Genomic DNA, 22,954 nt, shown 5'->3' with positions numbered 1-22,954 from the left:
TCATGCACCTCTAAAAACCAGGATAGTTACCTTCACCTGCTTCACCCCCCGGTTCACAGAGGAGCTGAGAAATCTAAAAAGGACTGGTCGTGTCCTGGAGTGGGTCTGGGTCTCATCTGGGCTGACGGTGCATAAGTTGGCCTACCGGGAACATCAACGGAGATATGCCAAGGAACTCTCCAAGGCCAGGTCAGCACAGTACTCCAACATCATTAACAATAAATAACCCAAGTAACTCCAAACAACTCTTCACCACCATCAAACACCTGCTCCACCCTCAGACTTCACCACACCACCACCAAACAGTCACACAGTGCAACAAATTCATGGATTTCTTTACCTCTAAAATAGGCAAGATCCGTGCTTCTCCCCCTACTAGTTCCACCAGAGCAGAAGCGAGCTGATGTTGCCATGGAGACCAAATCAACCACATCAGTGGTCTGAGTCCCCAGAGAGAAACACAAAGCAGCAGTTAGTTTGAACCACGAGGGGCTGACGACACTTTAGACCAGCTTCTTGTCTGAAGGACCAGCAGAGGCTGTTGGGCATCAAACCAGAGACCCTGCAGCACGGCCCGTCTGTCCTCTGTCCTCACATGAAGACAGAGACTGAGAGACGGCCTCAGCAGCTCAGGAGAGAAACCACAGAGCAGAGGAAGAGGGCGGGCTTCAATGACTGTGTTGAACAGCGGGCAGCAGGCTGACTGTGAGAGCGGACACCATGGAGGACAGACGTCTGCTGGGTGAGACACACTCCTCTCTGCTCCACGTCTGCTCCGTCAGGCCGGGTGGAGGTCTGACTAACCTGCCTGTCCTCCTCAGCTCTGACCTCTCTGATCGTCTACACAGCAACGCTTCCAGGTCAGTCTGCTTCCTCCTCCTCACTCTGCAGCTCTCAGCGACCTTTACTCTGAAGGGTCAAGCTGTGAGACGCTGCCGTCCTCTGGGTCTGACCAGAGTCTCTAGTGTTTAACATTTTAATGTTCTGAATGTTGCTCAAGTGGGTGAAAAGGATGAGATGAGTGAAAACCACCCAGCATCTACCTGTGTTTACGGGAGCTCCTGCTTGGCAGCTGAAAGCAGTGGGCTGTGACTGATGAGGTGAAGCTGTTTGGGGAAAAGACAGAAGGATCGATAGACGGACAGAAAAGACGACAGAGCTCTCATCACACTGACAAAGGAAGGAATATACCAAACACATACAAATAAATATAAATGTAAATATGAATAAATAAACATATGTATAATGTGTAGCGCTGTCAATCGATTAAAAGTTTTAACCAATTAATCTCAGCTCAGACCACGACTAAGTGTGATTAATCACATTTGTGAGCTTGAAATCAACACAAAATCAGCAATTTAATGCACAAAAATGTTTTTATCTGAGTCTTTTAGCTGGAGTGGAGCAGTTCCTCATCAGAAAACACTCATAATGTGGGACTTCAATCATCCAACAGTTCAAAGTTGAGTTGCTCAAGGGAAGGCCGAGCCCAGTTTCTCTCTCGGTGCTGAACAGTCCAGAACATCGATGCCACAGGAAGATGTTTGGAACATTTTAAGCTTCAGATGAAGAATCTGATTATCATACTTCAGCTGGACTGAACAGGAGGAAAAACTATCAAGTCTCATTGACAGGATCTGACTTTTCTCTACTTGTTCTTTTCTTTGAGCCCATTGACAACCCTAACCCTGATTCTGAGATTAATCACAACTAAAAGAAAAATTGACAGTCCTCCCTTAATTATTGCTATTAAAACTGACAGCATTACTATGTAATATGTATAACTATATGTGCATGGTTTGAGAATATAAGTATAACAATATACACATAAGAATACAAAATATTTACAGATGAAATATATAAATCCTTTACGTATATATGTATGTATGTGTATGTATATACATACATACATATATATATATGTGTGTGTGTATATTTGTGGATATCTGTCCCAAAATGCCAGGGAGGAGGACAAAAACAGGAACCAACAATGAAGAGGACCTGTGTTCAGATTATTACTGTGTTTGCAGAAATGGCAGCGTGTGAAGAAACTCTCTTTAGTCCATGGGCCTAACCCCAGATTTTCACTTGTCGGTACCACTCAGGGTGACGAAGGTTCCTTATATTTTTTGAAAAGATCTATGTCTGTAGATGATATTTTGGTATGATAGACCTTCCAGAGTGGGAGCTAAATCATAGTTATCAGCTCATGAAGTATACCCGCCCCTTCAAGAAATTGCATTTCAGATACCGGTACATATCCTGCTTTAGATTTGTGTACAGGACAACTGTCAATGCTTCACAACATTGTCTCTGGTATCATTTTAAAGGGGACGATGTAACCTTTCATTCAAGATAAAATGTGAACCTTTCTGAGCAAAATAAAGGTTACTAGAACACCTTGAACTGTCAAAACCTGGGCAAAAAATACAATTTTCGCCTAAATGATTTACTATCTTTTAGCCCTGTGTCATCTAGGAGCAACAGGGACACAAAATTCAAAGTCTACAACACTCCCAGGACCATAATGATTCAGAAAATGTATAATATGCCTATACTTTTTCTTGCCATGGATGATTGTGAGCCTTAGATTAGAAGAGCAGTAGGTCTCCTATTACGTAAACTCCAGAACAGCCGGGACATGTATGGTGACATAAAGGACACCACAATGGGATAGGGAACCATAGAACAACCTGCAAGGAAGATGCACAAAGCAAAATGTATCAGAAGTGTGTGGTACTGTGGAATTATTGGAAACAGGGCGGCCATGTGAAGGCTCAGTACCGCGAGCCCCTTTTATTATTTTTATTTTTAGGTTTTTTTATGCTTTCATATTTTTTTGTGTGTTTTGTGTGTGTGTGTGTGTGTGTGTTTTAAGAAAGCATGTGAATGTTTGTCCTTTCCATGAAGGAAATAAGGTCACCACAATGGGATAAGGAAGTTTGAGTTTAATGAGCAACATATTGAAGTATTAAACAGAACAGCATGTTAATGAACTCCTTACGTCACTCAAACGCCTCGTCTCGCTCATCTTCTGACTCCTCGAGTTCCAGCTCAGGCTCTGGATCATCCTGCAGACTTGGTTTTTTTTTTTTTTTTTTTTTTTTTTGCACAGTTTCCATGTTCTTCCAACACTGGTTTCCTACAACAATTTTAAAACTTGCTTTTGAGGCTAGCTTCTCACTATAAACTGTATGAATGTAAGTGTCTGTCTCTCTCTCAGTTTGTCTTGCAATGGACTGTAGATTTGCCAATGTGTCTTTGCAGAAATCAGCTGGAGACAAAGGCCCTGCTTACACAACAACTTTCAAGTAAACGTCATTTTTGCTTTTTTGATTCATTGATTCAAAGTCTCATTTACACAGCAACGTTCAGACAGCAACAGCAGAAAAACTAAAAACAATGTTTTTATCCAGGGCCACTGGTGGATGCTGTTGGTTGTTTCTGTAACAAAACTACTGCAGTGAGACCAATATGTAATAAACATTAAGGAAGGCTCGTTAGAGAGAGAGAGAGGCTACCTCTCAAGTCCCTGCATAGAAAAAAAATCCTGCACTTGAAGCGGTGTAGTGAGGGTGTTTGCGTTTAAGGTGCCGCAGCATCAAGTATACAGATGAAATGACAGTCAAATACAAGTCCCCTTTTCTGATCTCTTCAAAAATATCACCACTGCTGTTTCTCTTGACCTTGATCTTAATGCAGGTGCAGGTGGCATTTATTCCTACTAACTCTTGTAACAACTGTTTCTTACAGTGACAATAAACACCAGTTTATTTACAGTTTGTAATATGGAGTCATTATATGCCTTTGAATGGAGTTGTTGATACCAACATTGTATAGTTTCTCTGCGAAGATATGCAGATCTATTGATGAAATGCAGTTCATGACACAGGACAGGTACATCATGGAACTGGAGGTGTGTGTGTGTGGTCAGGCTTGAGAGCAGAGGGAGAAAACGTCTCATGAGTAATAACGAGCAGAAGTGTGATTGTCACCCCTGCCTCAGAGACCACCACAAACCCACCAAGCTGCATCACTTGTCAAAACTGCCACAACTTGTTGCTTGCAAGCAAAGTGACTTTCACCCTGCTAACATCATTAGACTTGCAGCTGCCACCATGTAGAGACTGTCTCTTCCTGCATGTTGAACGAGCCAACTATCAGGCAGCCATCTGGAAGAGCAGTCTGCAGCCTAACCCTGTGGCCCCAAGTCCTACAGAGCATGGATGGAAAGAAGATGAAGGCAAGCTGGCAATTTACTGGATGCTCTCTCCACCTGCACCAGACATAGTCCTGGAAATGCTAACATGCAACTGTGTCCATTCATGCAAAATGCCAAGCTGCACATGCTTACCAAATGGACTGGCATGCACAGATATGTGCCAGCTGCAGACATGCAGCAACCAGAAACTGCAGGATGATCCAGAGCCTGAGCTCGAACTCGAGGAGTCAGAAGATGAGAGAGACGAGGCGTTTGAGTGACGTAAGGAGTTCATTAACATGCTGTTCTGTTTAATACTTCAATATGTTGCTCATTAAACTCAAACTTCCTTATCCCATTGTGGTGACCTTATTTCCTTCATGGTAAGGACAAACATTCACATGCTTTCTTAAACACACACACACACACACACACACACACACACACACACACACACAAAACACACAAAAAAATATGTAAGCATAAAAAAACCTAAAAACAAAAATAATAAAAGGGGCTCGCGGTACTGAGCCTTCACGTGGCCGCCCTGTTTCCAATAATTCCACAGTACCACACACTTCTGAGACATTTTGCTTTGTGCATCTTCCTTGCAGGTTGTTCTATGGTTCCCTATCCCATTGTGGTGTCCTTTATGTCACCATATATGTCCCGGCTGTTCTGGAGTTTACGTAATAGGAGACCTACTGCTCTTCTAATCTAAGGCTCACAATCATCCATGGCAAGAAAAAGTATAGGCATATTATACATTTTCTGAATCATTATGGTCCTGGGAGTGTTGTAGACTTTGAATTTTGTGTCCCTGTTGCTCCTAGATGACACAGGGCTAAAAGATAGTACATCATTTAGGCGGAAATTGTATTTTTCGCCTAAGTTTTGACAGTTCAAGGAGTTCTAGTAACCTCTATATTGGTCAGAAAGGTTCACATTTTATCTTGAATGAAAGGTTACATCGTCCCCTTTAAAATGATACCAGAGACAATGTTGTGAAGCATTGACAGATGTCCTGTACACAAGTCTAAAGCAGGATATGTACCGGTATCTGAAATGCAATTTCTTGAAGGGGCGGGTATACTTCATGAGCTGATAACTATGATTTAGCTCCCACTCTGGAAGGTCTATCATACCAAAATATCATCTACAGACATAGATCTTTTCAAAAAATATAAGGAACCTTCGTCACCCTGAGTGGTACTGATATCTGGTCTGGCCCATGGACTACTTGGGTTGAAGCTCTCCCTTAGTCTATTTCTTTAAGGCTGCTTTCACACCAGGGAAGTCTGGGACTCGGCTCTCCTGTGGCGGGGGCGGGGGGGCGGGGGGATTTCCACACCTTTCTTTTGGTTGGGCTTGCTGCACACTGCACTTCTGAAAGCAGACCATCGACAGACCGAATGTACAGAAAATGTCATGCAGTTACAGCAGCTGCTCATTTGGGGGCGCTGTTGGCCAAAATGAACACTGACCAGACAAGCAGAAGAAGAAATCCAGCTCCTCTGATTGATGTGGACCAAAACCAGACGTACTGTCCCAGCAGCCGGCTAGCGGTTAGCAGCTAATGGCTAACCACAAACAATCGTTGTTGCTCCCCTCCAGATGAAAAGACGAGCTCAATGGTATTCTGTATACAGGCGTTTATTGAGCCGTGAAAACTACAATAAAACACAAAGCACAAATAAATACAAGATATTCACACATAACAAGATACATAACTTATTTACAATATTTGCAACTCAAGAAAGTGTAACATGTGCTTCAATAACGATCATGCATCTATCACATGAACACAGTGAAGAAATAATAGCTACATTATACAAAATAAAATACTTTACACAAAGAAAATCATTTTACCTCATTGGCCCGGTCGAGGGGATCAAAAGACCTTCATGAAACCGCATCATCAGGAAACAAACTCCACAGCTATCCCTCTCTTCTCTCTCTTTCACTCCTGCATGCTCTTCTGCATGTGTGCATCAACATAGTCCTCCTGCTAGGAACTAGGAATTTTAGTTCCACATTTTAATGAACTCTTTAACATTAATCCTAAAACAACATTCGAACTATTTATTTATTTATTACTGACCTTCAATTGTTATCAGATTATGAAATGAAATTATGAAATTGTGTACTTATTAAACTGTTTCTGCTGGCAGTTACACTCCCACCAAATCACTGGTGATTTCCCTTAATAAACTTAAAATGCAGAAGTAACTCTCATCTTAAATCTCTCTGTTATTTATACAGCAACACAAATTAGTCAGCTTCAAGCAAAGTAACAGTTTTGTGAATAGGACTAAATAGGTTGGTTTGGTCAGGCGCTTTCCTTTGTCATCAAGGGTAGAGTCACTCATCAGCAGTTGGTGTCCTCACGCATTCATCTTGACTTGGGTAAACATCAGTGACCTTAGCCAACTTCCACACATTCCTTGGTGCATCTTGGTCATGGTCTTACTGTCGCTGTCCACGTGGGCGTTGAAGTCCCCCAGTAGAACAATGGAGTCCCCAGTCGGAGCACTGTCCAGCACCCCTCCCAGGGACTCCAGGAAGGCCGGGTACTCTGCACTGCTGTTCGGCCCGTAAGCCGCAACAACGGTGAGGCACCTGTCCCCGACCTGAAGGCGCAGGGATGAGACCCTCTTGTTCACTGGGGTGAACTCCAACACATGGCGGCTGAGCTGTGGGGCTGTAAGCAAACCCACACCAGCCCGCCGCCTCTCACCGCGGGCAACGCCAGAGAAGTGGAGAGTCCAGCCCTTCTCCAGAGGTTGGGTTCCAGAGCCCAGGCTGTGTGTGGAGGTGAGCCCGACTATATCTAGCCGGTACCTCTCAACCTCCCTCACAACCTCGGGCTCCTTCCCCCCCAACGAGGTGACATTCCATGTCCCTAGAGCCAGTCTCTGTGTCCGGGGATCGGGTCGCCGGGTACCCTGCCGTCGGCTGCCACCCAATCCACACTGCACCTGGCCCCTATTGTTCCCTCGGTGGGTGGTGAGCCCACTGGAGGGTCGGCCCACGTCGCCCCTTCGGGCTGAGCCCGGCCGGGCCCCGTGGGCAAAGGCCCGGCCACCAGGCGCTCGCTTGCGAGGCCCAACCCCAGGCCTGGCTCCAGGGTGGGGCCCCGGCTGCGCCATACCGGGCGACATCACAGACCTCGATCGTACTCTGTTCATAAGGGCTGTTGACCTGCCCTTGGTCTGGCCCGTCACCCAGGACCTGTTTGTCATGGGAGACCCTACCAGGGGCATAAAGCCCCGGACAACATAGCTCCTGGGATCACGTGGGCACTCAAACTCCCCCACCACTTTAAGGTGGCAGGTCGGGGGGGAGGGTGGCAGGTCGGGGGGGAGCCAGGCGGTGGCATCACGACTGATGATTTCATAGTGAGTATATATAATTTGGCGTGAGAGGCTGTGGCAGTGGCGTATTTACCTCGCACCGGGCCCTCATGCAGAATTCTTATATGTGTCCCCAATGCCAGAAATTATACATTTTTCAGACAAAAAAAAAAAAAAAAAAAACTCTCAGATGAAGGAAAAAAAAAAACACCCATAAAAGTCAAATATCTGTCAGAAATGGTCTTGTGTGGAAAAAAGAGAAGAAAAAAGAAAAGAGGATGAGCATTACAGCTCAGCTTCCTGACACAGTGTGGTGACGGCGCAGCAGAACAACAGATTAAAAGCTCTGGATCATTTAAATACACAACAGCTCTGCCGTCTCTGCTGCCCTACAGCTGCACCTTCCTGACTTTTCTCTCTGCAAATTCGTCCATCAGGGTCCGGGCGGCATGAGGCTGAACCAGGGTCTGCCAGGGAGAGTCTTGGTCTCCTGAGTACAGGAACTACTGTGATACAGCTTAACTGCTACTAAGTAAATAAAATGTGCGGAAATGGTCGTTCAGTTCTTCTTTTTTACTGAAAAAACGCTGCATCGCATCAGTGAACATATCACCATGTCCTGCCAGCTTTTTCTCACAACATGCAGAGAGAGGCTGCACTTCAGCGCCCTTCTTCTTCTGTGGTGTCTGTGTAAAATACGGTTGAACATGCATTCAGCACACCTAGTGGCATGAAGTGCAAATGCAGTCATGGCCCCATTAGGTAGGTTCCCGTCGTGTCAGTGTAAATTATACGGGGGATTTCAAGTTGTGTCACTGATATCCGCCGTCTGTCGGGGCCCCCTACCAGCAACTAACCGCTGAGTAATCAGAAAGGGCCCCATGCGGGGGATTTTCGACACGCTGTTGTCGCAGCGTCCAGTGCAGCGCCTTTAATTTGTCATTGAAACTGACTGATATCAGCCGTCCCTCGGGCCCCCTCCAGCTCGGGGCCCTACCTGGGAGTGCCCCTCGATGTCATGGGCCCTCATGCAACTGCATGCCATGCATCACGCTAGTGACGCATCTGGGCTGTGGCCCAGTTGGATCATTGAGTAAGTGTGCTGTTAAAGGCCTGCTGTTTATGATTGCCATTACTTCATAGAAGTAAGTTCGCAAAGAGGAACTATCAAGTCGTTGAGATGACCGGTCCAGAATGGACGTAAGAACACTCCTCATGGTGTGGATCAGTCTTTCCTAGATACCACCCATGTGGCTGGCAGATGGAGGGTTCAAGACAAATTCACGGCCCAGTTGCTTTAGGCATTTTTGATTCATTTCTTTCAAAGCCTGCAGGAACTCACATCTTGCACCTACAAAATTAGTGCCCTGATCAGATCGAAGCTGTCTGACGTTTCCTCTGATGGCAATGAAAGTACGAAAAGCATTTATAAATGCATCTGTTGTTAAATCGTCAAGTAGTTCAACATGAACTGCACGAGAGCAGAGACATGTAAATAACAAACCATAGCGCTTCAACTCCTTCCTTCCCTCTGAGACCAAAAATGGACCAAAGCAATCCATCCCGCAATAGGTAAAAGGAGGAGTTGCTTCCATGCATTCACGCAGCAGGTCTGACATTTTCTGATCTTCAGTGCTCCTGCGAAACTTCCTGCACTTCATGCAACAGGGAATATATGGTTTAATGCATTCCACTTGCATAATTGGAATTATCTTTGTGTGGTTCAGTGCCGCCCTCTCCGGAGTGGGGGTGTGTAACATTTTTGTTGCATGTCGTCAGTTCCGGAGAGATGCTCACGAGTGCCCCATCCCATGTGAAAGTCATCTGCGCCGCTGATTGTGTGTTTTACTTTCTGTTACCAGAATAAACCTGGAACCAACAGGACCCTTTGTCTCTTTATTGATTAAAAAAACACAACGCCGAGTAGACACTGAACCATCCAGGGTGCCTGGTTATGGTTACAGTCACACACTTGTAGATACATGAAGCCACAGCATGACTGCATCCAAGTATCCAGATACCATTTGATCGCAGCTCATTGATCGTAATGCCACGTCCTTGGTTTTCCACTTGTTGATGATGGTGACTGATCAGTAACTGTGATACATGGCTGGTACTTGGTAAGACTGCTGGATGCTTGACATGTTGATGCAAAGCAGCGTGTTGCAGACGACCTCCCACCCTGAGGATTCCTTGTTCATCCAGGAAAGGATCCAATCTGTACAACTTGCTTGCTTTGTCTTTGGATATTCCTTTCTTGTCTGGAATACCTTTGATCTCCTTAGCAAAGGCTTCCCTTTGGACCATGCTTATGATGAGAAGTTCAGCATCTGTTCTTTCTTTAAGACTTGTAGCCTCATTGCTCCTTTGAACCACACCTTTAAGTTCTTTGACACGTCGTATGAGTCTGGCTATAGCTTTAACTAGCTTCATCCAGCTGGAGAACTTTAGGAAACGATCAAGCAGTGAGGTCTTTGTAGCTGAGATTTTGTGTACAATAACCTTGCAAACTTCTGAGTCATCCACAGCAAGGTCTCCCACCATAGTCTCTTTACTTGGAAGTTCGTCTTGCCATAGAAATTCTGGACCCTTGAGCCAGTTGTACACAATGAGCTCTTTTGCCTTAAGACCCCTTGAGGCGTGATCGGCAGGGTTCTCTTCAGATGTCACATGTCTCCACTGACTTAGATCAGTGGTTTCTTTGATGTGTTGGACTCGATTTGCCACAAAAATGTGGAATCGTCTGGCCTCGTTGGTAATGTACGACAGAACTACACTTGAGTCTGTCCAGAAGAACTCTTAAACATTTTCCATTCGTAACTCCTTCCTGAGCAAGTCACTTGTGCGGACTGCCACGACGGCTGCTCACAGTTCAAGTCTTGGAACTGTAGTGACCTTTGTGGGAGCAACTCTGGCTTTACCCATAACTAGAGAAACATGGACTTGTCCTGTGACACTGATTGCTCTCAGGTAGGTGCATTCTCCGTACCCTGTGACACTTGCATCCGAAAAGCGATGAAGGTCTTGTCTTTGGACCTCTGTGAAACCCTCTGGCAGGTAGCATCGCTGGATCTTGATATCAGCTAGATTTTGTAGATCCAAGAGCCATGACTCCCACCGTGAACGAAGATCATCAGATAATGCTTCGTCCCATCCAATGTTTTCTTGACATAGTTGTTGGAGAATTTGCTTTCCAAGCAAAATGAAAGGTGCCACAAAGTCGAAAGTATCAAAGATGGACACCACTGTAGATAAGATTCCTCTTCTAGAGAGGGGACGTTCACTTACGACTACTCTAAACTGGAACTGATCTGAGGTGACGCACCATTTGATTCCCAGAGCTCTCTCGATCTGTGGCTCACCAGAGATGGCAAAAGTACCCCAATTCTTTACTTGAGTGGAAGTAAAAGTATCTGTGTAAAAAAATTACGTGGGTAAACATGAAAGTACTGGTCCACATATCTACTCAAGTAAAAGTAAAAAGTACAGGCCCTGAAATGTACTCAAAAGTATTATGAAAAGTAAAAAGTATTTCTATTGCCCGCTTCAGTACAAAGTTAGAAACCATTTCAACGTTGTATGAATATAGATGGACCTGGTTTCTAAACTGTAGTGTCAAAAATCATCTCGTAGACAAAACTCTTCAACTTTTTTTTAATAGTACATCAATGCAACACTGTACATGTTTATAATTAACAAAAACATTCATGCATTCGCTTTTAATTAACATTTTTGTATCAACATAAAATTAGATTAACATAAAATTCAATGATTTACTGTGTAATTCAAACAGCTTTCTTTTTTAACAAAAAAATTATAATGAATTCAAAGAGCTCTCTTTCAATTCACAATGAGCTACGGTATATTTTTAAAGGAGTCATATTATGCAAAATTCACTTTAAAAGGTGTCTTTACAGTCATATTGCCTCCCAGAGCCTCTGTGTGATCCCCCAGAAGTGAAAAATTCAGTCACCTCCCTCCAGGGCCGGCCCGGGCTTTGGAGGTGCCCCAGGCAAGCCCGATGCTGAACAATACCGATCAGTGCCGAGGAGCGCCGAGGAACGCGGTGCGTCGGCGCAGACCGGGGCATATGGAACACGGAGCATCGTGCCGCCCCTTGTACGACTGCGGCCCCCCCCCCCCCGGGACGTGGTGCCCTAGGCGGCCGTGTAGTTCACCTATGCCTACAGCCGGCCCTGCCTCCCTCAGTTGCGCATTCCACTTTTAAGGAAATATACACTCAAACACGCAATTCTGAAATCTTCCTCTTGTCAACGTCGACAAGAGGAACACCACTCCCCCCCGGAAGAGGATCCAGCCTTTGGCCGGCCCCTGGATAGGTGGTTATAGTTGTATGTGTTGCCGTAGTCTCATTAAGACGTTCACATTTGAAAATTTTCTTTTTCCTCCTTGTCTCGCTACACCGCATTTTTGTGAATGAAGCTGAAACTGAAGCTGAAACGGTCGAGGAGATGTGCCTTTGACTGTGCCCCCACCGTGTGTGAGAGAGTGGGTGTGGCCAGATGCGTTCAAGTGCATCCCGTAAAGTAGGCTTTGAAAATCAGGCTGTTCAGAGGAGGGCTCCTCAGAACCACTTTTGAAGACCGCTCAAACTCCAAACATAGGATGAATTTGGGGCAAACAAACTTATATACTATGTTTTTGGGCTTCTGTGACCTATATGACATGACTGAAAAATAGCATAATAGGTCTGCTTTAAACTCATTTTTAACCTGAGTTACACAACACACACTCGAGAGCCCCCTCTCTATCGCTCTACATCAGGGGGGTCGAAGTCGTGGCAGAAAGTGCCGAGTGGCTGCAGGTTTTCGTTCCAACCAAGCAGGGCACACCAGACTCCAAGTCTTAACCTGAAGACCTGATGAAGTGAGTGGAGTCTGGTGGAGTCGGTCTCTGTCACGGTCCTCTTCTTCTCCACTGTCCATTTTTCTATAGTTGTTCTGGCTTCATCTTGCAGACGCTCTGACTAATTGTGACTGACTGTCGGGAAGGCGTGTCATGTGCGTCTTTCAAATTTTTAGTGGTACCTGGAAACCGGTTTTTGTCACAGCCGAAAATAAATAAATACATAAATAAATACATAGTGCTGAGTAACGATTACATTTCCTTATCGCGATTAATCGCATTATGTGCAAAATGCAATAATGAATTCAAAAGTACTCTGTAATGATCATCCTGCCCCCAGGATGAATTTTTTTCAATAATTCTATAAGACACCAGATATAATTTATAATAACTTAAAATACCAGGCCTTTACCATGATTGCCCCCCCCCCCAACACACACACACACACACACACACACACACACACACACACACACACACACACACACACACACACACACATGCACACACACACCACCACCAAGAGCAAAGCAGATGAAAATGAGAAGTTATAGGCACACTTCTATCTCCGACCCTCGGAATTGTGCCTCATACTTACCTTTATTAAACCAAATTGTGTGTTGAAGGGAAATGTACTTTATTTTGCGTGTTTTCAGCGCCTGAAGAATGCCGTACAGGCAGAAACGTCACGCCGGCAAAACACGCGATTTAAGTTTCACTTTCATTTTTGTCATATTTGCGCTCCTTATTTCAATTTGTGCGTCATACCAGCCGTTTCCTCCTGATTTTTCTGATAATTCGGCCGAGTTCAATATGGCAAATAATGAGGAATGGACCGTGTTTCACCGCTGAAAGCGCCGTGCTTTTTTTACGCTCAGCTGGAGCGCGGTGTGTAATGTTTGCTGGTGTTATGGAAGCAGTGTGTTAAGGAGCCCAGCCCTAAAATAAATAATGTATAACTAAAGAAGTAACGACCTTTTTGGAAAAATGTAAGGAGTAGAAAGTACCAATATTCGGATTCAAAATGTAGGGAGTAAAAGCAAAAAGTTCTCAGAAAAAAAACAAAACTTCTAAAAGTAAAAAGTACCTGAAAATTTTACTTAAGTACAGTAACGAAGTATTTGTACTTCGTTACTTGCCATCACTGTGGCTGACCCAAGTCTAAGGCCCAATTCCAATTCTATTTTTCATCCCTCGCCCTAGCCCTAGCCCTTGAAACGGAGTGTCAAGGGGTGGGGCCTGAAATTCCCCCCTAAGAAATGGGACAACCCTTCCAGATCATTATACGTCATCAGTAGTCGCCCATGACGTAGTAAAATGACGCCGGTATTGTTTACAAAAGAACTTACACCGTCTCCAGCTGCACTGATCTCCCTCTCCTGGATAACTGGATTGTTTTTTCTGCTTTTTCTGTGTGCTGCATAAAAATGTTAATAATAATTCATACAAATTAGAAAGAATGCATTTTATTATGCAATTGGCATTACCAGCAACAGTTTTAACTTTTTTTGCTCCAAAATTAATAAAATAGTATAAACATGTAAAAGGATTAAGCTGTGTGTGAACATCCACCATCAATATTGCACAACAACCAAAAAACCAGTAGTTCTGTAAAACGAAAAACGGACTCTTATATATTTAACTAACCATAACAATAATAAAATGTGCAGAAGGGTCTGCATACCATGGCTGGACAAGGATTAATTATTTGCATCTGGAAAAAAGGCTCAAAAAAACGCTCAGTTTTGGCTTCACTCTCTTTGTGGCACTTCTGCTCCTTTGCACTTTTAAGTGAATCAGGTTGTTGCTCTTCTTCCTCTTATTCTTCTTCCCTGGATAAAAAGTAAAGTGAAATATGAGAGAAAAGTTAAGACACAAAAGAGGGCTACAGCTGTTATATGTGAATAAAAGCACAAGTTGAGGATTCTGCGCAGCCTGAGCGTCTGACGTCACTCCGGTGAGTGTTTTCCGTGTTGGTGAAGCTTGCTGAAGCCTGCGAGCGACTGAAGTGCTTGCTGTCTCTCTCTTGCTATTACTGTTAATTCACGAAGCAATCAAAAATCGGGGTTATTTACGCCCCCGGGGTTACTTCGCCCCCGATTGACCAAGCGATCTCTCGTGAATTACATTTCTTCTCCGCCGTTAGCGCCACCGGCGTGCTAACTAGCTTAGCGTGCTAACTAGCTTGGTCCGCCGGGACCGCTATGGCGTCCTCCCCTCTGTCTTCTTTTCTTTCCTGCTCAGTGTGCCGTATGTTGAGTCAGAACCCTGCCTCCCTTGACGATAGGGGTATTTGCGTAAAGTGCAGTGTATTGACAGCGCTGGAGGCCAGGGTAACCGAGTTAGAGGAGCGGCTGCGCAGATGTGAGGGGCAGGGCAGCGCTAGCTATAGCGAGGTAGCGGCAGGTCTCGCAGCCCGTTCCCGCAGTGAGAGGAGTGTTAGCAAGCCTAGCCCCGCAGCGTGTCCCGAGCAGCCGGGACAAGACCAGGACCGGTTTGTGACAGTCCGGAGGAAGGCTAGTGCTAAGCACCGCCACGAAGCACTCCAAGAACCGCTTCACGTCTGCAATAGGTTCTCTCCCCTCAGCGACGACACGCCGGCTGAACTGGACACGCTGGTGATTGGCAGCTCTATAGTTAGAGACGTGAAGCTGCCAGCGGTGAAGGTTAGGTGTTACCCGGGGGCCAGAGTGGGGGACATCGAGGGGAACCTTAGGCTTTTAAAACAGGAAGGTAGGAGATTCCGTCGAGTCGTGATTCACGCAGGCGGTAATGATGCCCGGCGGAGACAATCAGAGGTGCTCAAATTACAAGTAGCCTCGGTGTGTGAATTGGCTAAGTCGATGTATGATGCTGTAATATTCTCTGGTCCCCTGCCCAATTTGGTCAATGATGAAATGTATAGCCGACTTTCATCATTCAATCGCTGGTTGTCCAGATGGAGTGAGGAAAACGGAGTTATTTTTCTAAACAACTGGTGCACCTTCTGGGGAAAGCCTGGGCTCATCCGCAGGGACGGCATCCACCCAACTTTGGATGGTGCAGCCCTTTTAGCTCACAATATGGCTGATCGGCTTCGAACTCTAAATTGACAATCCAGCTATGAGCCCCGGGCGCAGAGCAGTCGTGTAGAACGCTCCTCTGTTGATCTTGTTGATCCTGTCACTAATCCTGCTCCCGGATTTTTACAAGTCAAGCATGGAGGTTTACCTAGGCTAACAGAGACTGAGTCTGTCCAAAGTGCTCAAAGCATTAAAAAAAAGTCAATGGGTAAAAAGCTTAACATCTGTACAAGACAAAATAACTTTTCCAGTAGGAAATACATAAAATGTGGTCTACTAAACATTAGAGCAATCTCCACTAAATCTCTGTTAGTTAATGACCTTATCGGTGACAATAACATTGATCTCCTTGCTCTAACAGAAACTTGGCTCCAGCAAGATGATTATGTGAGGCTCAATGAATGTACCCCTCCAACCTATGTTAATTTCCAAACAGCTAGATCAACAGGTTGAGGTGGAGGTGTGGCAGTGATTTCCCACTCCAGTCTTCTTCTTAAACCCAAAACTAATGTTAAATTCAACTCTTTTGAAAGCTTAATACTAACGCTTACTTGTCCAAATTGGAAGAATCAAAAAGCTGTGCTATTAATTATTGTGTATCGACCTCCTGGTCCTTACTCTGACTTTTTAACTGAGTTCTCAGAGTTTTTAAGCAATATAGTATTGACTCATAACAAGATCCTTATAATAGGTGACTTTAACATCCATGTGGATGATTCTGGTGATAGTTTGAGTAATGCGTTTATTGCAGTATTAGATAGTATCGGTTTCACTCAAAATGTTGATGAATCCACTCATAGTCACAAGCACACCCTGGATCTGGTCTTAACATATGGGATAGAAGTCAGTGACCTAAATGTTCTCCCTCAGAACCCTATTCTCTCAGACCATTTTTTAATTACTTTTCAGGTTTTGATTGAAGACTACTGTGCTCAAAAAGATAAAATTCAGCTGATACGGACATTATCTGAAAAATCTGTGGCTCGGTACAAAGAATTGATCCAGCCTGCATTTGCTGCATTATCTTGTGAACTCACAGAAATGAGCTTATTGGCCAGTGGTGATAATAGTGATCAGTTTGTTGACAGTGCTATGCACTCACTAAAATCTGCCCTTGACGTAGTGGCCCCGTTGCAGCTGAAAACCAATCGACCCAGGCGCGTTGCTCCATGGTTTAATTCTGAAACCCGTGTTCTCAAACAAAAAACTCGGCAATTAGAAAGACTGTGGCGTAAATCTAAATCAGAACAATCTCTGAAGGCCTGGAAATGTAGCTTGCGAAGCTATAAACAAATTCTCTTTAAAGCCAAGACATTATATTACTCTCGTTTAATAGAAATAAACAAAAATAACCCTCGGTTTCTATTCAACACTGTAGCCAGACTGACAACCAGTCATACTGTAGTGGAACCAGTAATCCCAGAATCTTTAAACTGCCATGACTTTCTTAAATTCTTTAATGATAAAATCATAACCATTAGAGGTAAAATCAGTGAAGCGCTTTCCTCAGATCAAGCTCAGGGAATCCAGCCACTGCCTCCACCTGAAATACCTGAAATACTAGATAGTTTCTCATTAGTAAATGGGGCTGAGATTACTTCAATTGTAATGTCTTCTAAAACCTCAACCTGTCTCCTAGATCCAATTCCAACTAAGCTTTTCAAAGATATCCTTCCAGTTATCTTAAATACGATCATAACTATAATAAATACCTCTCTAGAAAATGGCTATGTGCCACAGTCATTTAAATTCGCAGTAATCAAACCACTGCTGAAAAAACCTAATCTCGATCCTGATATTCTAGCTAACTACAGACCGATATCAAATCTGCCTTTTATTTCAAAAGTCCTGGAAAAAGTTGTGGTTAAACAGCTTTACCGCCACCTACAGGACAATAGTTTATTTGAGAAATTTCAGTCAGGATGTAGAGCTTATCACAGCACTGAGACTGCGTTAGTTAAAGTCACTAATGACTTGCTATTGGCGGCTGACGCAGGTCTAGTCTCAATCCTGGTTCTCCTAGACCTCAGTGCAGCTTTTGATACAATCGACCACAATATTCTCCTGCAGAGGTTAGAATGTGAGGTCGGCATCAGAGGAAAAGCCCTCTGCTGGTTCAAATCCTATTTATCTAATAGGTACCAATTTGTTTACGTTAACCAACAGTCCTCACCGTGCTCCCAGGTCAGTTATGGGGTTCCTCAAGGGTCCGTGCTCGGGCCAATTTTATTTCTGTTATATATGCTTCCTTTAGGGAACATAATTAGAAGTCACGATATCAATTTTCATTGCTATGCAGATGACACACAACTGTATTTATCTATGAAACCTGATCAAACTAATCAAATAGACAGACTCAGTGACTGTATCAGAGAAATTAAAACCTGGATGACTACGAACTATCTCCGTCTGAATCCTGGCAAAACAGAGGTCATTATACTAGGCCCCCATAAACTGAGAGAGTGTCTATCCAAACAGATTATTACCTTAGATAACGTCAGTGTATCCTCCTCCTCTACTGTGAGGAACCTCGGGGTCTTATTTGATCAGGATATCTCATTTAAAGCACACATCAACCTGGCTTGTAAAACAGCATATTTCCACTTGCGCAACATAGCTAAAATAAGAAACATTTTACCTAGAAGCGATGCAGAAAAACTCATCCATGCATTTGTTTCTGCGAGATTGGACTACTGCAACTCCCTTCTCGCAGCCTGCCCAAAAAGTGTATTAAAAAACTTTCAGTTGGTTCAAAATGCAGCCGCCAGATTATTAACTGGAACTAGAAGACGTGAACACATTACTCCCGTTCTAAAATCTCTTCACTGGCTTCCAGTCGAGTTTAGAGTTAGATTTAAAATCCTTCTCCTCACTTACAAAATCCTAAATGGGATGGCTCCAACCTATCTCCAAGATGCTTTAACGCCTTATCAACCAATCAGAGCACTCCGCTCTCAAAATGCAGGGTTACTGGTGACTCCTGGAGTCTCTAAATGGACACTAGGTGGAAGAGCCTTTAGCTATCAGGCACCGTTTTTATGGAACCAGCTTCCAAGTGGTGTCAAAGAGGCAGACACAGTCTCCACATTTAAGGTTAGGCTCAAGACGTTTCTCTTCGATGCAGCCTATGATCAGGTCAGCTAGGTATTCTAAACTAAACTAAACTAAACTAAACTAAACTAAACTAAAACAAACCAAACCAAACTAAAGTAAACCAAACTAAACTAAACTAAACTAAAACAAACCAAACCAAACTACAGTAAACCAAACTAAACTAAACTAAACTAAACTAAACTAAACTAAACTAAACTAAACTAAACTAAACTAAACTAAAACAAACCAAACCAAACTAAAGTAAACCAAACCAAACTACAGTAAACCAAACTAAACTAAACAAAACAAAACAAAACAAAACTAAACTAAACTAAACTAAACTAAACTAAACTAAACTAAATTAAATTAAATTAAACTAAACCAAACCAAACCAAATTACACTAAACAAAATTAAACTAAACCAAACTAAATTAAACTAAACTAAACTATACTAACTAAATACTAGTTTAAACAGTTAAGTATCCACAAAGCTGCCCCAGGAGCTAGAATGCTGTGGGAAGTACGGAGCACTGAGCCCTGTCCTCTAATGTCTGAATGTTATTCCCTTTAGTCCGTTCATTGCTTTTCACCTGTTGTCCCCCCCTTCGAGGGGGAGTCTTCTCCAGTTTCAGTTGCTGACTCCACTATTACGAAGGCCTATGAACAAGCTCCGTCCGGACCGGGAGGACACTCCTGTCGGTCCTGCCCGTGGACTGGCTTCAGTTCTACTTCTGGGATCCGTGGTTCTTGTGCTGGACCGTCCAACGGACTGTCCTCAACATAGTCCTAGGCTTTACTTCTTATTGTCTCATGCTAGCTGTTGCCAAAGCTGTCCGTCCCTGGGAGAGGGATCCCTCCATACTGTGGTTCTCCCCAAGATTTCTTCTTTTCCCACTGGGTTTTTGGAGTTTTTTCTTGCCGGATGTGAGGGTCGAAGGCGATGGTTGCTTCGTTCTGTCTTGTTACTGTAAATATTGACATATTACCATTATGCTTATTCACTGTTTTTACTTTTACCGACAAATGTAACATCTTGAAGCCCTCTGAGGCAACTGTTGTTGTGATACTGGGCTATACAAAAATAAATTGATTGATTGATTGATTGACAAGTAATCTGCTGTTGTAACCTGCTGCCAGGCGGGTTATTTTATTATGTAATGTTTTCATAATTGTCTGGTTGATATGCAGCACTGCTGTGAAGGAATTATTTGTTCACAACCCACACATTTCATTCTTCATCGATCATATGATCCCAGCGGTGCTCGGTGACGTTAACATTACAGTCCGTGATGCTGCATGATGCTCCGGTCATGTTTACTTTACTAGCGGAGCACAAATGGCAGATTTTCGGGTGTCTTATACGCTCAAAGCACAAAGCAGGCTGCGGTAATATCAATAGAACGTGTCATGGTCGTGCAGAAATTAAAACAAGTTAATCGTTAACGTTACATGAGCAGAAGCACTTAACGCTAACGAGCGGAACACTGCAGCGACCTTAAAATAGCGTTTGTTTTTTTTAACAAAAAATACTCACATTTGTTGATTTCTTTGGCTGCCGCAGATGTTTTCTTCACCATTTTACCGGCATTTCCCAGCACAATGTAGAAAATTTCACATAGCCCTCGTTTTATAATGTGGTCCAGGAAAATCTCCGTTTCAAGGGCCAGACAGCCCTCGCACTCCCCCCTCCCCCTCGGTCTGAAGGGGTGTGAAGTAGAATCGGGACGCCCCTACCACTTCACGTGAACACGCAAAACGAAGGGTTAGGGCCAAGGGCGAGGGCTGAGCGGAGAACTGGAATTCATCCTAAGTCTTTCTTCTTTACTGTTTCTGCATATTCTTCTTCAGGAAGCGATGTAAGTGCTCTGTGGGAGTTGGAAACAAACTTATGAATTCGTAGTTTGCCAGTACTGCACAACTGTCTCGCTTCACTGATTAAATGAATAGCTTCTTCTTCTGTTGACACACTTATTAAAGCTAGGGTTGGCGATCTTGGAAAACTAGCGTTGGCATGTAGCATCTCCCCAAGGCTCCGCCTAGCTAGCTCCGCCCAGCTCCCACCCCATTGGAGGAGCTCCCGTTGGGAGCAGAGACGCAGAGACGTTCGCGGCGCGTGCGGTGTGCGCGGCGCTTCCGCGTCCAGGGCGTTCCTGCCGTAACCTGTCCTCAGCGCTTCGTTTCTTCATTTTTCTTTATTTGCACAACGTCAAGTTATGGCGCACTCACCGGTAAGTAAACCCCCAAACATTCGTCTCCACCGTTCTGCAACGATGCTCCGTCCTTCTACGTGCGCACTGAACCAGGGTCAGTGCACGTGTACATGTACGCGCAGGGGGCAGGTCGAACGGCGAAGGGACTTGATTGGTTCAAAAAAAGGTGTCCCCTCAAGACTATTGGTTGCTGTTTGTCCCATTTTACTCCTGCTGTAGATAGCGGATATTTTCCAAACTACTTTAAAAACACGCTATGAATTGTTTCCCATCGGGTGATAAAGATCATTTTAACCAGTATTTAAAAAAATGTATCTCATTCAAATCGCCAACCCTAGCTTTAAGCCATCACCTACATAGAAGTTTCTCTCAATGAAATCGATGGCTGCTTCACTGAAGTGCAGGGCCGGGCCATCCTACAGGTGAAACAGTTCCCTGCCTGTGGCGCCACGTACTGAATTCCACCCCCTGCTCAACAACTCTCGGCACGGGCTGCTCGTGTCGCGCCGGAGACGCCCGGACCGGCCCTGCTGAAGTGACCTTGTCCTTGGGCAGCAATGTGCTTGAGGCCGTAGTTTGCACAGCCAGGCGATGACGCTGCCCCGAAGAGGTGAACTTTCATCCTGTAGACTGAGGGTTCAGCGTGGACATCTCCGTTATCCCACCAAAGAAACCTTAAATAGTCCTGATCTTCCTTTCTGACATGAAACTGATGAAACATTCGTTCAATGTCACACATGACTGCTATTGGACCCTCGCGAAACCGACAAAGAACTCCAATTAAAGAATTTGTCAACTCTGGCCCGGTGAGCAGATGGTCATTTAGGGACTCACCTTGACACTTTGTTGAGCAGTCAAACACGACCCGTATTTTTCCCGGTTTCTGTGGGTGATACACCTAGAGTTGCCAACCGTTCCTTGAAAAACGGAATTGTTCCGTATTTGGATGTAAAAGTGTGCGTTCCGTATTGAGCTGAAAAGGAACGCACTTTGTTCCGTATTTTTGTGAGAGTCAAAACGTGAGCAATGGAACATGTGCTTTTTTTTTGAAAACTTACAGTAAATTGTTCAGCGGCTCTCTGAGGTTCTGTGACCAATGAGCTGACAGAGATGGCTCGACAACACAGACTCACTCTGATCTCATTGGTCAAAAAAAAGACCGTTCCTCGGAGGCTACGGCAGCTCATTGGCCAATAGTCAGTTTGGTCACAGAGCGCATGGGAGGAAGTAAATCAAAACATTACAGCAGCAGCACAGCTTCCAGAGACATGTGAGTTTGTGCCGTTTCCATATCAGATATATCATGTTCAGTTCATTGATTTGTGTCTGCTGCTGCAGACTGTGGAGTGTTTTCAGTTTAGAAACGGAACCTTGTTGGTTTTTTTGTTCAGAAGGTTTTCAGTTTTGATTTTGCACTTTTTTAGTTGGAAATAAAAAAAAAAAGAACATGTTAAAATCCAGAAGAGACAGCAGCTGTTTGATGTTATTTTGCACATTTAGCAATAAATATAGAATAGAATAGGAATAGAAGACTTCATGAATCTCACAGTGGAGAAATTTACAGGTGTATCGGCTCATAGAACCCACAGCGGGGTGCAAAAGTAATGAATGGTGCAATAATTAACAAGTAACAGTGCAAATCATACTAGGATTGATAATAGAAGCTAAAGACAATGAAGATTTAACTGTATGTACAACCTGAATCTTAAAAATGTAACAGGATATATATATATATATATATATATATATATATATATATATATATATATATAAAATATACAATATATACAATACAATATGCAATATATGATGCAGTATGATATAATACGTACAATATGTTTTAGCGGAGTGAATGGATGATAAAGTGTCGCTGAATTTCTTTAGGGGGGGTGCAGGATATTATAATGTCCAGGATTATTGCTCATATTCTACACAGTAGAACTGTACAGTCTGACAGCGGTGGGGATGAGAGGCCTGTGGTAGCTCCTTCCTGCTCTGAGGGTCTCAGTCTCCTCTGAAGGAGCTGCTGAGCTGCTCTACCGTCCGGTCAGTGGCTGAGAGCTGCTGTCCATCATGATGATGATACTTGAATGATAACTGTCTCACTGCAGGCCTCAAATACAAACTGATCAAGCTGATCATGAGTTATTGTAGGTGTAATGCAGTAGC

General features: G+C 44.0%; 1 protein-coding gene across 2 annotated transcripts in view; it reads left to right on the top strand.

Moving 5' to 3' along the window:
* Positions 1-566: 566 nt before the first annotated feature.
* LOC115409359 (uncharacterized) overlaps positions 567-22,954 on the top strand; it is a 45,268-nt gene continuing 22,880 nt past the window's right edge. For both annotated transcript variants that reach the window (XM_030120512.1, XM_030120518.1), the window contains exons 1-2: positions 567-742; positions 822-860. In XM_030120512.1, coding sequence (XP_029976372.1) covers positions 721-742; positions 822-860 — 61 coding nt within the window. In that variant the 5' untranslated portion in view covers positions 567-720. The remainder of the gene's footprint in view (positions 743-821; positions 861-22,954) is intronic.

This window comes from Salarias fasciatus, chromosome 3 (assembly GCF_902148845.1).
Source record: "Salarias fasciatus chromosome 3, fSalaFa1.1, whole genome shotgun sequence".
Classification (NCBI taxonomy): domain Eukaryota; kingdom Metazoa; phylum Chordata; class Actinopteri; order Blenniiformes; family Blenniidae; genus Salarias; species Salarias fasciatus.
Note: the sequence above shows the minus strand (reverse complement) of the source record. Positions and strands in the feature narration are given on the sequence as shown.